Source organism: Lycium ferocissimum, chromosome 4 (genome assembly GCF_029784015.1).
Source record: "Lycium ferocissimum isolate CSIRO_LF1 chromosome 4, AGI_CSIRO_Lferr_CH_V1, whole genome shotgun sequence".
In the NCBI taxonomy this organism is placed as follows: domain Eukaryota; kingdom Viridiplantae; phylum Streptophyta; class Magnoliopsida; order Solanales; family Solanaceae; genus Lycium; species Lycium ferocissimum.
This window is the reverse complement of record NC_081345.1, coordinates 42,366,233-42,383,900: the sequence shown is the minus strand read 5'-3', so window position 1 is coordinate 42,383,900 and position 17,668 is coordinate 42,366,233. Positions and strand designations below refer to the sequence as shown.

Below are 17,668 nucleotides of genomic sequence, written 5' to 3'. Positions count from 1 at the left end.
ACTTTTGATTTTTCTTAAGTAAATTTCATTTCCAACATAACTCAACTTTTGAACTTTTTTTGCAACCTACTTAGACTAAATATTGATGATCCACAAGTGCCATTTTTTCCAAGTTATTTGGCACTTGTTACAACAACAACAATAACATACCCAGTGAAATTCTATAAGTGGGGTCTGGAGAGGATAAAATGTACGTAAACCTTACGTCTATCTTTATGGGATAAAGAGGTTGTTCCCGATAGACGCTCGGCACATTTCTTTTGAGGTAAGGTCTGCGTCTATCTTATCCTCCCCAGACCCCACTTATGAAATTACATCGGGTATGTTGTTGTTAATGTAACAAGTGCCAAATAAATAACTGGGGAAAAATGGAATGATCATTTTTTGTAAGATAAAAGGATAAGAGTAGCAAAAAAGAATACAGTGCATGAGAAATGAGTTGCTCCGAGAAGGTACGCACGTATGTGAAGTATTAAATGATGGATAGTGAGATGTGGGCCTACCCACACGTGTGATCGGGTTGGCTTTGGGTTAGTCAATGGCCCATTGTCATGTTCTTGTGTTCCTTACTCTGCTATTCCCCATGCATGTTCAAATCCACCATTTATATATCAACTTTCAAGCATTCTATTTTGTTTGGGGAAAAAAATGAATTTTTTTAAATATTGTAATTCATTTGAGCCTCTGGATATGCATATTTTTTATATATAATTTTTTTGGTTAGAGGAAGCTATTCTTACTTATAAATGGGCTAACTGTTATAGAAACACTTCCGTTTAAGTTGTTATGGGCCCAAGTTTATGGCAATCAGATACTTATTAAAGATTGGGCAATTCGCAGAATTGCCTTTCTTTTGGTTTGGTTTTAAATTTTACGCCGATAATATTCAAATCTTTAAATTTTATGGTTATAGTAAACCCTATGAGTTCCAAGTTAGAACCCACACACGGTCAAAATTTTAAAAATTCGCATAAAATTTAAATTTAGCTATGCCTATTTATATGTGAAGGAATTACCAAAGTTATGCCGCCGCATACTTATAATATAAAGACTTATAAGTATGTATGTCCTAAGATAATTATGGTAATTCCTTAATTTTACGTCCGTCCCAACTAAAATTTGCCATTAAGGCCCAATTCCAAGATAAACTTGTTAAGGAATATGTCCAAACAATCCAACCCCGACATACTAATAAGTCGTAAGCATTATGGGTAAAAAGCAAAACCAAGATAACTATCTCTGGTCATTTTACATTGCTACGTCCCATAAAAATTCGCCCATTAAAAGTATGCGCCCTCGTGATAAACTTGTTGCTGAATTACCAAAGTTATCCGTACCCAACATACTTATGCTAAGTCCGCCCATAGAGAATATTTGAATTGTACGAACGCTAGTCATAAATTGAAAAATCAACAAGTATACCAAACCGCATACACGCGACCAAACCTTACGGTGGCAATTTTTTTTCAATTTATGTTCGAGCGGGGATTCAAACTTTAAAACTCATAAATTGGTTTGGTTATGGAGTTGCTCAATAACCGATCCAAATGGCAAAAATTAAAGACAATCTTACTTATAAATGGGCATAATTTAAAAAACCACAACACAAGCAAGAAATTTAAGTTGTTATAGGCCCAAAAGAAGGGCAATCCGCGCAAAAAAATGTTAAAGGTTCACTCTGAAGGGTAAAATGTTTGGATCATTCAATCTTAATGTCAAGATGTTCATAACAACTTAAGATGCATGCAACTTATCCTATATCAAAGATGAAAATGGACTTACTCTAACTGAATAATTTTGCTCAGATCATGTATATGTATTGAAAGATTAAGTAAATAACTATAAATAACAGATTGTAAACTCAGTAAATCAAATATTAAGTTAATGTAGAATGTCAAAATTGAGTGTTTTTAAATCCATAATGTTCTAAACTTGGATGCAAACAACAATATCTATATTTGGGTATAGATGTATGAGAATATCTATACCTGCCTTGTTAACAAGAGGGGTTGCTTAGATGGTAAGCACATCTCAACCTCCAAACCTAAAGTTGTGGGTTTAACTCATCAAGGAAGCAAAAAGGTGAGAAGCTCCTAGGAGGGGGGAAAAACAGAAAAAAGTCAACAAAAAAAAAATATTCCCATACCGAGATGAATTTAACATTGCTTTATTGGGGGGAAAAACATTTTTGTTTTGTTAAAATGTGACTTCTTTTAATCACAAGTTTCAAAATGCCAAACGCTGTTTATTGATTAAGGGAATAAAATTAGAGCAGTATCCTTCGCTTCTCTTCCCTATATTGATATTCAGAATTAGTTTTATCATTTATTCCTCCAATACCTATAGTCACAAATAATACACCAACAAGATGGGCTAGAGTGCTAGACCAACAATGCCACAGGCACTGGACTAATTTACAAGCACAGTACAATGGCGCTTTGTAATCCTCTTTCTCTTCTTGTCAATTGGCTGCAAAATAAGTAAACCATGTTACTCTTTGATTTATACTAAAAAGGGAATAATTTCCTATAAACATAATTTCACTTTGTGGTATTACCTGTGGGGTGAACAAATGTGGAACTCTGATCCTTTTAGAGCCATCAGGAAGACGCTTGCAATGAAAATGATCTTCCATAGCCATAAAATCTGTGCATACCTGCATGGAACAAAAAATAGATTCAAATAACTACAATCAAACTTCTCGATAGCTTTCGGCTGTTATAATAGCAAAATGTTGTTATAGAGAACATATAATATATAACATAACATGAAAAATCGGTTCTGAAAAAAACTTGGTCGTTATAGTGAAATGCTCTTATGGAGGATGGTGATTATATTTGTTCCTACAGAGGATAAGAAGGAAGCACAGTAATTAAAGTGGATCTCCAAGAGAACACTAGGAGATTTGCTTTCTACATAGCACGAGTCAAACAAAATCATATAAGAATTAAACTGACTTGCCAAAGAGAACAGTGTAAAATTGCTCTGTTAATGACATAACTGGCCATATAACATGTCAATGCAAAGAAAATAAGATCAAGATTGGGACCGTGTTCAAATGGCATACTGGATAGAAAGCTATTGCAATATGCCTCACGAGCAGTAAGTTTGTTGATGCTCATGTAGAACACTAAGTTGCCATGATGAGGAAGCTGCTGATATGGTTTTTTTTTAATTGCAAAGAAACCTTAGATCTTTTCCAGATATTTTTCAGCTGTGGATTTCCTAGTCTTGAGGCATGTGGCTGTTGGTTGATTAATTCCTGTTTATCAGCAAGTTTCTGTTTCAGATTTTACTGCAATTCTGTTAGGCTCTTATTGTATTTAAACAGCTTTCACTCAATATCTTTCCTTTAAACATCATCAAATGAAGTTCTGAATATGGGAAAATTCAGCTAGCTCACCTGATTCTGAAGGGTTTCAACCAACGTGTTTTTGCAACCTAATGCATGAACACTTTCCAGATTGGGGCAGTGGAGTAACAATCTCTCTGTAAGGTAAAATTTATTTAAGTCAATTATAGAGAAAATGCTCCATTATCCTAAAGCTCAAAGGCTAAAGAGGAACACATCAAAGAGCAAACCTGGATTCAGATTTGTACAAGAGTTCAGGTTCAAATCATTAAGTTCGGGGCAATTTAGATATAATGCCTGCATGAGAATGAATTTCAGTCAGCAAAAGCAGCAAAATTCAATGGAAACATTAGATGGTATTGACTGAAGAATCTCACATCGAAGCCAGAGCAACCCCATAAGCTGAATTTCTTCAAGCAGGTATGTTTAATAATCAGTTTTTGATATATACGGTGCAGTTTTTGATTATTTTCCTGAGTTGTTGGATTGTCCAAATCAGGATCACATATGGTCATACCACAGTCCAAGAGCTCTAGATTAGGCAACTGAGCTGCAGCAAATTGAATGCCACCTAAAAGAATCCAACAGAGATTCCCAACAAATTAGTGAACATGCAACAGGTTTGTGAGTTGGATAATTAAGGAAGCAGATCTGAAAATTACTTGAAGTGATATTTGGACAAAGAGCAAGGAGAAGTTTAGACAATGTCTCGGGATATACATTGCATATCATTCCAATGCCACTATCACTAATGCTAGACCTGCAACATGAAACATCAAGAGAAAAATACAATCATCAAAGATCCATTCAATTAAATTAGCTGCTTTCCAGAAAATACAACTGTTAAAGACATATGGTCCCAATATACGTAACTACAATTGCTGTATCAGGTGGGGTTAAGAATGATTGCTATTTCACATTGGACTAACTTCCCTAGATCCATAAAAGAAAATAATGGTGAAAATGGTATTTCAACTTGCAAATCCATTTATTATTTTTTGGGTGAAATTGAGAACAAACTTTTAATTTAAACTTGAAAAAAGGTCACGTTGAAATACTAGTTTGAAGAGTATTTATCAAGTGAATAGTTTTACAATCTTCAACTTCCACTCACAAATTTTCACCTTCTAAAATTTCTTTTACCAAAAAATCTAGAATTATCCAAACACAACTTCATTTCCACACTTCTTTCTAACTTCAATTTGAGATAAAAAATTTCCCAACTTCAACTTCAGATGTTGTTCGAGCACATAACTCCTGCTCAACCATCAATTCTGTGTCAAATGCAACCACTAGTGTATTGATTCCCCATCATTCAGTTATTTCTTATCACCCTCAGAGTGCAGGAACCACAAAAAAGGGGGCTGGAAGTGAAACATACCCACTCAAATCAAGCAACTCAAGGCTTGAGTAGCTTGAAGTGATAGCTGCAACAGATGCATCAGTTATCTCTGACCCCAGCACAAGAGAGAGCATCAGTAACCCCCTGAGGTTCAAGGCAGTAAAAAACAATTACAAGATTTTATAAAGCAAAAAAAAGGTGCCTTTTAGGAAAGAGAAATTCATAAAACCTTAGATTTGCTGCTGTTAAAGCAAGCACAACAGCATGTGTTAGGCGGATGGAGGCAATATGAATATTCTGGAGTCTTGGACAGCTCCTTCCAAGACCATCCACCATGAGAGTAAGATCAGTGGTATCATTTTCTTGCCGAGAAAAATCCAAGGAAATATCCTTCAGGTTGGGGCAGTTAAAGACCTAAAAGAGGTAAACACACGTCAAGTATAGGTTTGCAGTCCAGATAAAAGGACCACAACAGCATACACTACTTACCATCTTAGCATGACAATAGAGATCTGAAAGCGAAAGAGTTGAGAGACTGGTTGAACAAAGAGTAAAACCCCCAAGATTAGAGCAGCCTTCCATCTTGAGATTAGTAAGACATCTTTTCTCAGCAACAAAACGGCCCAACTCATCCCTGCGCTATGTAGAAATTTCATTCATTTCAGCAACTATTATGTGAACCTATACTATGGAATACTAGAATAGGCAGGACATTAACTAAGTTACATGAAATTAACATCTCCAATTGGGATGCCAAATAAGTGACTATGGGAGGAAAAGCATTTATGAAGAATTAGGGGTCATTTAGTTTCTGGTTAGAGTTATATAGGTATAATGCAGGGATTAGTTATTCACGTATTAGTTACTCCATCTTATACCATGCATACATAATAGATTTCCTTATAATTTTACAAGTATTAGTTATGAGGGATTGTAAACTAGAAACCGAACACATACTCTTGGTGTGCTGAATTTTTTACATAACAACTAAAATGCTACCAAACGTGGTACTAGTTATGTTGGTTTTAATACATGAATAACTCACTTCCTAACCAGTAACCAAACAACTCCTACTGCATTACATCAATTCCCAAGATTCCTGCAACTATGTGATTTACTGATGAGGTTTTTAATCTAACATGCTCCTCTTCCTCAAAAACTCTAGAGTTGATTAAACTCAATATATTGCTCCATTGACTAAAAAGACTTATGGCGAAAAATTTAGAGAAATCAAGGGTGTTTTATCCTGACGGTCTCAACATATTGCTCCATTGACTAAAAAGACTTATGGCAAATAACTCTAGAGAAATCAGGATATTTTATCCTGACCGTGATCAAGGAACAGTGAATTTCTCTTGGGCATGGTAATCATAAAAACTAATGCTTATGATGTACTAATAATGATCTGTGGTGGTTGACATGGATATATAGCAGAGAACAGAACTGCCCAAAACTAATTGGAGAATAACAAGAAGAAAATCCTAACATAACATACATAAATATAAGTGTAAGTGCAAATTAACTAAAGCATACCCAGTGATCCGATTGACTGAGGTATCAGATGTACATATCTCCAGTGAATACAGTTTAGGGCAGGAAAATGCAATGCAGGCCAGCATGGTAGCGTCAATGTCACTGCAAAATATACACTGTCAGCAATAATCTTCCGAATGGAAATTCTATCACCACTTGGTATACATAACATCATTTTCCTTCAAATCTAACCTATTAACACACACAAAACTTGCATTTTATACTTATTAGTACTAATTTTAAAGCATTTAAGATATATACGCTAACAATAATTTACGTTCGAGCTCACAAGTACTGATAAGCCGATCTCATTGCAACAACAACATACCCAGTGTAATCCCACAAGTGAGGTTGATTTATGCATACCTTAACTCAACCTTTGTGGGATACAAAGGCATTCTCATTGCAAATTATCAAATGTTAACAAATTATAGTTTTCCTTTTTATGTTCTTTATTTTCATTGTTCAATCAAACTCCAATTGTAAAATAGAAAGCTTAGTTCCTTATATTCATTTCCTATGTAGGTGACCCTAATAAAACCCTAGATCCTACCCATCATTACCTTTCCATTTTAAGAGAAAGCTTAACAAGGCCAGGACACTTCTTCAAAACCGACCCGACAAGTCCAATCTGGGCTTTTACAGGAACCCTAAGTCTAAGCTCCTCAGCATGCTTCCAGATCCTTCTAGAAGCTTCTCTCCACACCTTACAAACCCTAGCCGCATAAAGCAACTCCGGTGGAGTCAATCTCTTAAACACTTCCCATAAACAACTACCCGGTAACTTCCCAATCCCCGACCCGGAACCCGACCCGAATAGATCCGATTCATTATCGGATTCATCATCAGATCCATGTGAGTCACTAATGTCATCAAATGAAAGCGCTCGTCGGAGCTGTGGTGGTACGTGACGTGGCAGGTGAGGTGGCGGTTGCGGCGGTTGAGGACGAGTAACGGAGGGTGGAGAAGATAAAACGATTAATTCGTGATTAGGATTAGGACTGGTGGGATTAGGATTATCAATGGGATTAAGGTTCTTAGGATAATTACAAACATGGCCTTTTTTGGGTACACCACAACGGCCACAATTGTAATTACCACGCTTTTTGCCACGCTTGGGAAGGATAACATCGGAGATAGGTGTAGAGGTGGCTGGGTGGGGACGGCGGCCCTGCATATCGATAAGTGGCGGATCCAAAAAAAGATGTATATAACTATATGAGTTGTTCTGAACTGAATTATTTAGAGTTAGATATATATGAATCTTTAGGATTTACAGTGTTTAAATTTAGGATCCGCCACTGTTAGTTTGCGCCGGCGAGAGTGAAATGGCGTAGGTGAAAATGAGGTTAGATGAGTTAGAAATAAAGGGAGAGGATGCATGGTGGGAAAATGTCGCGGGAGTTTGGTATTTTGGCGCCTACGTGAAATTTTTTTGTAATAGTAAAATACCATTTTAATAGGGATATTTGCAATTCTAGTCCCTTTAATATCACAAAATTCTCATACTTATCCTAATAATAATATATTTAAGTAAGAATATTCAACACAAAAGGGCCAAATATATTTATGTCCAGTTAAAAGTAGTTTAAATATACCACACCAAAGGATGTGGTGTAACGGATGGGTTATTCCTCCTTTAATCAGAGGTCGCGGATTCGCGCTTTGGGTATGAAAAAATTCTTGATAAGGAATGCTTCCCCTCGAATAAGGCCCTACGTGGCGCCAATCTGGATATAGTTGGCCTCCAATGTTGATAACGGACGCCGAGTGAAAAACTAAAAAAGTAATAATTTAAATATACCTTTTGTCTGAGATTCGGTCTAAATATACCCCTCCTATTATACTTTTGGTCCAAATAAATAATTTAAATATATCTTTTGTATGAGATTTGGTCCAAATATACCCTTCCCGTTATACTCCCACACACTTCATAGTTACGAAAGGACACGTGACAAACTCATAATCAAATGACTCAACTTTTTTTCTAATACCTGATTAGAAATCCGCCTATTCAGCCTATCCCCGACTCATCCCTTCAACTTTTAGTTCTTTTCTTCTTTTATGTTACAGGGGTATATCTGGCCCTTTTCAGTATATTTAATTCTCTGTTAATCGAAGTATGCACTTCATATTCATCTGCTTATAAATCTTCACAAATTTAATGAATTATCCCGTTGCAGTATTTGATTAGTCGTGTATTATATTAGGTTTTTATTGATACTTTATTTTATGGGTAATAATTTTTATAAGTAATTTAAATATATTATTTCCTAAACGAATGGACCAAAAACATATATAGTACTCCCTCCGATTCAAAAAGAGTGTTCACTTAGCCATTTGTACACCCCTTAAAAAATACTATTTTAAAACAAAAATATGTAATTAAATAGGTATTGTAATTTGATCACTTAACACCTAATAAGGATAAATCTAGAGAAATAAAATTAATTCTTTCTTAATTTTATAATAAACTAACCAAAAAATAAATGTTAAGTGAACATTTTTTTTTTAACCAAAAAGCGTGTCATTCAAAATAAAAAGATGAATGTGTTTAGCTGTATCACAACTGACAAGGATCAATCAAAATATATCAAATAGTTAAAGGATCCTGTGCTATTATTCCATTTTAATATTGCTGACTCACTGTTACCCACCTGACTCGAAGCAGTCAAAACTCAAAAGTACAAACATGTGTTCTGTCTTCTATGGTCTTTTTTTTTAATTTGCTACCAAAAGTACAAAAGTAACTGTAATATGGTTTTACCATAGTTGCTTTACGGTTTTAAATGTCTTTCCTCCTTATCACTCTATCGGTAGATTCCCTCAATTTAGGAGAAATCTCTCCAAAGGTTTTGTCTAGTTATTAATTTGATTTGACTAATAATATGATTTAGTGGGTTTCATTCATAATTACAAAATACAGAAAATTATTCCACATAATTTTATTCTACATAATAGAGTAAATCTCACTTTATCCCCCTAACATTTAAAGGTTTACATCCCTTCAACTTTTATGTTACGGCCGAGCGAACTATCGACTCTCGTTACACTCATAATCATGTTGGGCCCTCAAATCGTCATTGAGTGCATAATGGAAAACCTTCCGGAAACAAACATACTTTTTATCTTTCTTAAACCAAATTCATGAAACTTATAACACAATGCATAATAATACTTACATATATTTCTTATATGCACGACACCGCGTCGCAAAGTCTCTAACATAACTCCGGATACCATATCAAAAGCACTCTATAAACCAGAGGAGGAAATGGAGTCAATAATCTTCTTCTAAGATATATTATACGCAACCCCCGAAGAAAGGGGTCGGTGCGATTATCTTACCGAGTATGTAAAGCATGGTAATCACGACATACGGAGTATAGAAAACCAATATAGTAACGAGAAAAGCGTAAGGTTTGCCTCGAAACTTAACTCGTGTACATATATATATATATAGCGTGTCCCGTAATAAAATCATCATATACATGTACATATATAAGTGAGGGACTCGGTAAGTAAAATCATGCCATCATGTTCATATATATAATAGCATGTATTTGAATGGAATCATCATATGTCATCCCTGGCCGCCAATGTCATCACATCATCATATACATATATATAGCGTGTCCGCCCCTACATGAGGGACTCGGTGAATAATGCGGTGGAATATGCACGAATGCGTGTTGAAAGACACATTGAGCTTGGCACGAGCGAGTAGTGAGAAACCATATGCACATAAATCATTTTAGACTCAATGAAATAAACGAATCGTCATTTGAAAATAAGTTACCTCAAATATCTTTCGGACACTACTCGGAAACATATCAAACATCATAAACATATTAATAGGGTCACTTAACATACGTCAAATAAATCGAGAGAATGAAAGTTACGGGCCTTATACATTATATAAGGAAATGAGCATATCAAAAAATAAAGTTACGGACATTTTTAGACATAGAACTTTTTAAGAACAAAAATCCTTTTTTTAAAATCCAATTACACGAATGACATAAGAACCATGTAAGAATGCTATCATCAAGAGATAAATAAAAATCGTAATCATGCTCGGAATGTCGTATCATCGCCTACTTACCACTAAGACATGCCAAAGGAAAGAAGGAATAAGCTTCACATACCTCGTCCCGGCTTCCTAAGCTAGTCCAAACTTAAGTCTCGTCTTCTCAAAATCTACTGACAACAGTTGGATACTAACATTAGTCATAAGCATATTCAATTCAAGCCATCATTTTATCTAAATTTGGGCAAAGATCTCCCTATAATTCAACAACCCCCGAGAATTCAACTCGGCCAAATCTCCAACAACAATACCAACAACCATATAAACGATATCAATAATTAATTTCAAACGCATTCTAACATTAATAACTCCTTTCTACATAATTCGACGACATTCATTTATATTCAATTCAACTACATATATTCAAACCAACATCGACGATCACATGTTCAAGTACTAATCAAAACCATTCAAACAAGATTCAAGAACATTTCAATCAATGCAAAATATTCAATTCATCCAACCAATGCTTGGAACCCGAAACCTTCCCAATGGTGAACAACTTTAACATATTTCTTTCTTCCAAAACTCATAAACTACATCAACAATCCACACATTGACAACATTATTATCATAAATACAAGAAACCATATTACAATCACACTAGCTTCCAAAGTAGCCCACACGATTATACTTCAATCTTGAACCATTAAACCTTCATTTTACATCACATAATCTGCAATACAATAACCAAATTACACTAAATAAAAGTAGTCTTTCATTCCTACCAATACCACATACATATACCACAACCTCACTACCATAATTCATGAATTTTATTCATTCCCACACTCCACAACATACACAACCATGCATAACATATGAAAATAAAGATTAAATCTCTCCCGCAAGCTAGGCCTCCTACATGGCATCAACGAATAATTTACTTGCTCAACAACTCCATGTTGTTTGCACCTTCTAAGGAGTTGACACACATGAGAATATATTTTTTTGATCAATTTGACTCGGCCATGGTCATGGCCGAATGGCCTCCTTTGGTCTTTCTCCAAGTTCTTGAAATAAGTGTAGAAGATGAAAAATGATTTTGACTCACCTTATACCATCATATATAATTACACATAATACAGAAAACACGCCATATGGCCTTTTTTTTCATGAACATAAAGTTTCCATAATTTCACTTTTCAATTTTTTCCTTAATACTTCCATAATAAAATCATAAGCGACTTATGCCTTAAAACACGGTCGGAAAAAAAATAGCCTTGTCCATAACTTGTCACAACCAACTTAAAATTTTCCAACGTACAAAATACGGGATATAACAATACCCCCCCTCACATATTGAATGGGAACGATAACCCCCTATCCAATATTTTCCGGTGAGAATAAGTAATTAATTTTTTTTTTAAAATAAAAAGTCACTAAACTAGCCATTGAAACTAGATTTAATCTTTGTTAAATCTTACCTACATTTTTCTCTATATGTCCAAGTTTTGAATCTTTCGTCATATATATATATTAACAATTAAAATTAAAACACAAAATTTGGTGAACTGGAAACAAAAGAGAAGATAATTCAATTGCTTATATAAAATAGTGCTTAGTAGTATTAATAAATTATATATATATATATATATATATATATATATATATATATATATATATATATATATATATATATTTAACAATTAAAATTAAAACACAAAATTTGGTGGACTGGAAACAAAAGAGAAGTTAATTCAATTGCTTATATAAAATAGTGCTTAGTAGTAATTATTAAATTTATCAATATATCTTACGACAAGTAACAAGAGAAAGTTTCTATTTATATTTGGACGAATTCAAAATCACGACTAAAATCATATATGATATTATTTTGATTAAACGTATGATACTAAATGAAAAAGAAAATAATTAAAATATCACAGTAAGGAAAACTGAATGAGAAAAGGGTTAGAGAAATATGTGTGTGTGTGTGTGTGTTAACAATTAAAATTAAAACACAAAATTTGGTGGACCGGAAACAAAAGAGAAGATGATCCAATTGCTTATATAAATAGTGCTTAGTAGTAATTATTAAATTTATCAATATATCTTACGACAAGTAACAAGAGAAAGTTTTTATTTATATTTTGGACGAATTCAAAATCACGACTAAAATCATATGTATGATATTATTTTGATTAAACGTAAGATACTAAATGAAAAAGAAATAATTAAAATATCATAGTAAGAAAAACTGAATGAGAAAAGGGTTAGAGAAATGTGTGTGTGTGTGTGTGTGTACACACACACATTATGAATTAAATATAAAGATTAAATCAAATAATATTTAAAAAGATTTAATTTGTTTCCTTTAATTTCACAGAAATGTCGTTAATTTTAGTATATTATATCGAAAATTAGATGATGCTTGACATTTTGTTATGATACAATATACTCAAACAAGCCACATCACAATTTAACATAGATTGGTGTCTTTTAATATCGTCTCACTTACAGTACCGATACTAGATTGTATTTAGTTTGTATAATAATTAAGATCTTGGCAATCTAGTACCCCCCCCCCCCCCCCACCCCCCCCCCCCAAAAAAAAAAAAGCGAACGAAATGTAGCTTGAAATTTATTAACAGATTTTTTCAAGTAGTTGTTCTACATTATTTTCAGAAGAATAGGTGAATGAGACAATAATAAAAGTGATATATTGTATTTAATTCTAGAAAGAAAAAGAAAAAAAGATATTTATTAAAAATAAAAGATTCTCACCTGAAAATATTGGATAGGGGGGTTATCGTTCCCATTCAATATGTGAGGTAGGTATAATTCAACAAGTTGGCTATGGAAAAGGCGGTGTGTACACATATCTTACCCCTATATAATTGACATTTTATTAATTAAATTAAATTTTTCAATAATTATTGTCATGTTTTTTTTTTTTTTTAACTCCTGCATAATTCATGTGAGTGACTATATCATTTTACACCTGCCTCTATAAAACATGTGCATTTTAAATTTCTAAATGCAATATTCCGAGTATAAGGAAGCTATTATCCGGGACAGATATATAACTCAACAATAAGTTGAAATAAGTGTTGCTTTAGCAAAAAAAAAAAAAAAAGTCTAAAATAAGTGTCGTTTTAAAAATTCGAGACATAAAATAGGGAGTAATTGTTTCCAACTATAGCTTATATTAAAGAACTACTTCTTGTTAATTGTGCTAATTCTCAAAAACATCTAATAAATAAGGATAACATAATAAACTATACCATGTATTTTTTTTAGTGGATGTGAAATGAACTAAAGTGGCGCTTACTTTGGGATGGGGGGAGTATATCTTTAGTTGGGGGGGGAGGAGGGGAGGGGGAGTTAGTAATTGAAGAAGTTCATAGATACAACATCAATACAAGTAATTAATCATGATCATCTTACATAATTCACACAATTAAGAATATGAATTAATGGGTTATTGTTGGAACTTGCTTATAATTAAGCTCAAAGGGACAAGCCAGAATCATCATCCTCATCAAGGCTAGAAGTGTAAACAGTGTAAAGAGACCAAATCAAACCAAAGACTCCAAAAAGGATCCAACCAAGCAGATTGTTGCTGAGCCCAAATGGAAGCCCAGTTCCTTCTGTGCTCATTCTCTCATCCACTAGAGCCATTGCTGTTGGGCTAATTGATATGCTTGCTGCACATGCTGCTGCCATCAATGATCCACACATTCCTAATTTTGACTCACTTTCTTGCCCTTCTAGCTTTCTTTCCATTGAACATCTCACTTTTCCCATAGTCTTGTTCATGGCTGGCAATCCTGAAAGAAAAAGTGAAATCAGTGGTTAATTTGTTAAGTCAATCCAAAGACACTCTTACTACAAGATGATATTGTATGTTCTGGATCAAGTCCACACAGTTTTTTCAATACCTCACACCATTAAGATGTGTACACAGAGGCGGAGCCAGGATTTTGACGCAGAGGGGGCATCAATGACCACTGCCTTAATATAAATATGTCACTTATTATGTGAAAATTTGGCATGCAACTATTTGAAAACTTAATAATTATGATAAGTTATTGGTAAAGTAGTAGTATAAAGTATAAACTTCAAAATTGGAAGAAACAAAAATAGGTTTAGAACGGAAACAAAACAAACTCAACAAAAAATAGAAATAAAGGTGTTGCAAGCGAGACTCGAACCTAGGTGTCGGGGAACTGCACAACAACCAAATGCACCAAAAGAATGGATATCTCTCGTGGTCCTTTTAAATACATATACATTCTTTAAGGTATATACACCATATATGTACATGGTATTCCCGAGGCTAGGGGGTCACGTGACCCCCCTCCTAATAGGGTGGGTCCGCCCCTGTGTGTACACGTGATATAATCAGTGGTGAAGTCGGGATTTTAATTTTACTAAGGCATTCGAAATGTGAAGAAATAAATATATGAAGAAGTTAAGGGAATTTATCATATGTTATATGTATATCTAAAAGATATTTTTGACATTGTATATATGGTAGTATAATTTTTTGACCAGGAGGTTCGAATGAACCCCTTCCAGTACTTTTAACTCCGCTCATGATCGGATAACTTATGTGTATTTTCAATTCTTTTTTCATATCAATCTATAATGTGGACTTCGTATTATTTGTATGAATTCCTAGATCATGAAGGATACACGCATAAACCATTGTAGCCAAGCAAATAGCAGAAAGAATGAATCACAAAATGAATGTATTCCTTCTTATACTTACCGGTCTGATAGGAAGATTAAATAAGCAAATTTAATTTCCGATCTTTCAAATGAAGGTTTAATTAAGAATTCCAGATGATCCGATGGATGAACTAAGCCACTTATCATATCATAAAGTCAAGGACAAATCTAAGAAAATGATCAAATTACTAATTTTTCAGATTGCTAACCCTACTTAGCTTGTTAGATAATGATATAGGCATAAGAGAATTATCTTTTAGGTAACGTAATAGTATAAAACTAATTTAGCGAATTTAAACTCGATCAAAATTCAAAGTGATAGAAAATTAACATACCAAGAACAGACGAGGGGTGGGATACAGATCCATTGTGCACGAGAGCCACACGGGCAACTGAAGAAGCTGTAGTACTGCAAGCAGTGAAGCTGGCCATTTCTCTGAATGATATCAAAGCTACTAATGAGAAACAGCTTCTTCACTGCTATTAGATACACCGTTGGCTTACTTTGATTCTGACATGGGGACACAGACACGTATGTTAAGTTGAAAAAACTACAACGAGCCACACAACATCATTTACCTAGATTGCCCCTCATCTCCTGCTAGCCAACAATAATTTGGCACGTGTCCTGTCACCCAAAAAAATTATAAAAAAATTAATTACAAAACTTACGAGGTTTCTTTGAGCCGAAGGTATATTGGAAACAACTTCTCTATCTCCCAAGATAGGGATAAAGTTTGCATCAAGAGCGGCTCAATAAATTTGGTGGCTTAAAACCAAACTGTAATACGAGGCCTTAATTTATCTCGTGTCATTTATTCCAATGACAAATGCAAATAACCCAAAAAGATCTATATTAAGAGGTAATGTAAAGATCTATATGAGTGTTTTTTTCCAACACTAATATTAATCATAATTTCAAAAAAAAAAAAAAAAAAAAAATTTATACTCGTTCCATCCCAAATCATATACATTTTGATCAACATTTTTAAGATGTATTTTTTCATCATATTGATATGAGAAAAATTGCAACTAAAAGTACTTTTTGTATAGTTTTTTAATAGCTAACTTTTAATATATTGAATCAATCAAATCTAATTCAGTTTCGAATATGATACCAATTAATTTGGGATGGCGGGAGTAAATATTTCATAGTTTCTACACTATACTTTGTAATTTTATTTTATTTTTAAATAACATATACACATGCTATAATTACAAAATGTCTAAAAATGGTCTTCACAGACACTCTACCCTTCTTAAACCTCACTCTTGTAGTTATGATTGGACCAAGTATTTGCCAGACGGACTTACAAAATTTTAATGACGGTTCGACCTCGAGGAATAGTGAGCAACACAGAATTTTAACCAATTACAAAACTTCTAAAGAATGAGCAATTCTTATATTTATAAGGATTTTCTCGATCGTTATTAGATTTTTGTGATCTCGTTCCTTCATAGTTGATTGTACATTGCCCGACATGCACAAACAAATGATCTAATCGAATCTTGGTTACTTATGTTATGTTGCGATAAAATATGTTGTACCTAAAATATAGTAATCATCAGCGGATAATTATATATTTTTCAAGTGGAAAGTCGTATACTTTTAAAAATAGATAAAGTGGCATGCAGTCCTTTCTTACTCCAACATGCATTCAATGACATCATAGCAGGTTTGTTTGCCCTTATATAGAAATTTTGCTTAATCGTGTTTTCTAAGACTTCATGACGTCCATAGGCTGTCTAAGAATGCATGTCAAATTTATTATTTCATTTAGAAATTTTTGCGAGGTTGTATCAGACTACAAAATTTTAATGACGGTTCGACCTCAAGTAATAGTGAGCAACACAGAATTTTAACCAATTACAAAACTTCTAAGAGAAATGTACTTTTCTTATATTTATAAGGATTTTCTCGATCATTATTAGACTTTGTGATCTCGTTTCCTTCATATATTGATTGTACATTGCTCAGCATGCACAAACAAATGGTCTGATTGGATCTTGGTTACTTATGTTATGTTACGATAAAAAATGTTGATATAAACCTAAAATATAATAATCATCATCGGATAATTATATATTTTCCAATTGAAAAGTCGTATACTTTAAAAAATAGATAAAGTGACATGCATTCCTTTCTTACTCCAACACGCATCCATTGACATCATAGTAGGTTTGTTTACCCTTTATTTTATATAATAAATCCAGTTAATCTTATTTTCTAACAACAAAGGACTAGGGGTTCCCGACTCCATGTTGACTAAGAGTGCATGTCGAATATGCTATTTCATTTAGAAATTCTCACGAGGCTATACCAGACTGCAACATTTTAATGACGGTTCGACCTTGAGGAATGGTGGAGCAACACAAATTTTTAACCGATTTCTAAAACTTTTAAGAGAAAAAAAAACATGTCCTTATATTATGAATCTTCACAATCATTAGATTCTGTGATCTCGTCTTTCATGTTAGAAGGATAAGAGTACATAAGATTAACAATCAAATAGGTTAATAGTGTAATGCAATTTGATGTTGATCTTTTATTTGAATTATTTCTTCTTCTTTTAAATGTCTTTACCCTATGAGCCTAATTTTACAAGTCCTCATGTTTGTTGGAAGGCTTATATAATTCTATATAACCAAAAGAATGCTTATGGTACATCCAAAA

At 33.6% G+C, this 17,668-nt stretch overlaps 2 protein-coding genes across 2 annotated transcripts; both read right to left on the bottom strand.

The window, feature by feature from the left end:
• Positions 1-2,199: 2,199 nt before the first annotated feature.
• Positions 2,200-7,652, bottom strand: LOC132053063 (F-box/LRR-repeat protein 17-like). Its single transcript, XM_059444889.1, has 11 exons — positions 6,791-7,652; positions 6,228-6,329; positions 5,184-5,328; positions 4,924-5,108; positions 4,734-4,838; positions 4,015-4,112; positions 3,730-3,923; positions 3,583-3,649; positions 3,404-3,489; positions 2,558-2,656; positions 2,200-2,469 (listed from the first exon to the last, which is right to left on the bottom strand). The coding sequence occupies exons 1-11, from the start codon at positions 7,402-7,404 to the stop codon at positions 2,410-2,412; spliced, it is 1,755 nt and encodes a 584-aa protein (XP_059300872.1). The 5' UTR covers positions 7,405-7,652; the 3' UTR covers positions 2,200-2,409.
• Positions 7,653-13,734: 6,082 nt separating this feature from the next.
• On the bottom strand, positions 13,735-15,516 carry LOC132054732 (photosystem II reaction center W protein, chloroplastic-like). The gene is made up of 2 exons (XM_059446700.1): positions 15,330-15,516; positions 13,735-14,090 (listed from the first exon to the last, which is right to left on the bottom strand). The coding sequence occupies exons 1-2, from the start codon at positions 15,424-15,426 to the stop codon at positions 13,771-13,773; spliced, it is 417 nt and encodes a 138-aa protein (XP_059302683.1). The 5' UTR covers positions 15,427-15,516; the 3' UTR covers positions 13,735-13,770.
• Between the last annotated feature and the right edge of the window lie 2,152 nt (positions 15,517-17,668).

Bases quoted from the DNA above. Each gene is read 5' to 3' on its own strand.
- LOC132053063 (XM_059444889.1), bottom strand. From the start codon at position 7,404: ATGCAGGGCCGCCGTCCCCACCCAGCCACCTCTACACCTATCTCCGAT. The intron at 5,329-6,227 runs GTATGCTTTAGT...TACATAGCGCAG, and splicing joins TCAGTCAATCGGATCACTGG to GGATGAGTTGGGCCGTTTTG. The intron at 3,650-3,729 runs GTGAGATTCTTC...ATTCTCATGCAG, and splicing joins GGGGTTGCTCTGGCTTCGAT to GCATTATATCTAAATTGCCC.
- LOC132054732 (XM_059446700.1), bottom strand. From the start codon at position 15,426: ATGGCCAGCTTCACTGCTTGCAGTACTACAGCTTCTTCAGTTGCCCGT. The intron at 14,091-15,329 runs GTATGTTAATTT...TTTTTCTTTCAG, and splicing joins CCACCCCTCGTCTGTTCTTG to GATTGCCAGCCATGAACAAG.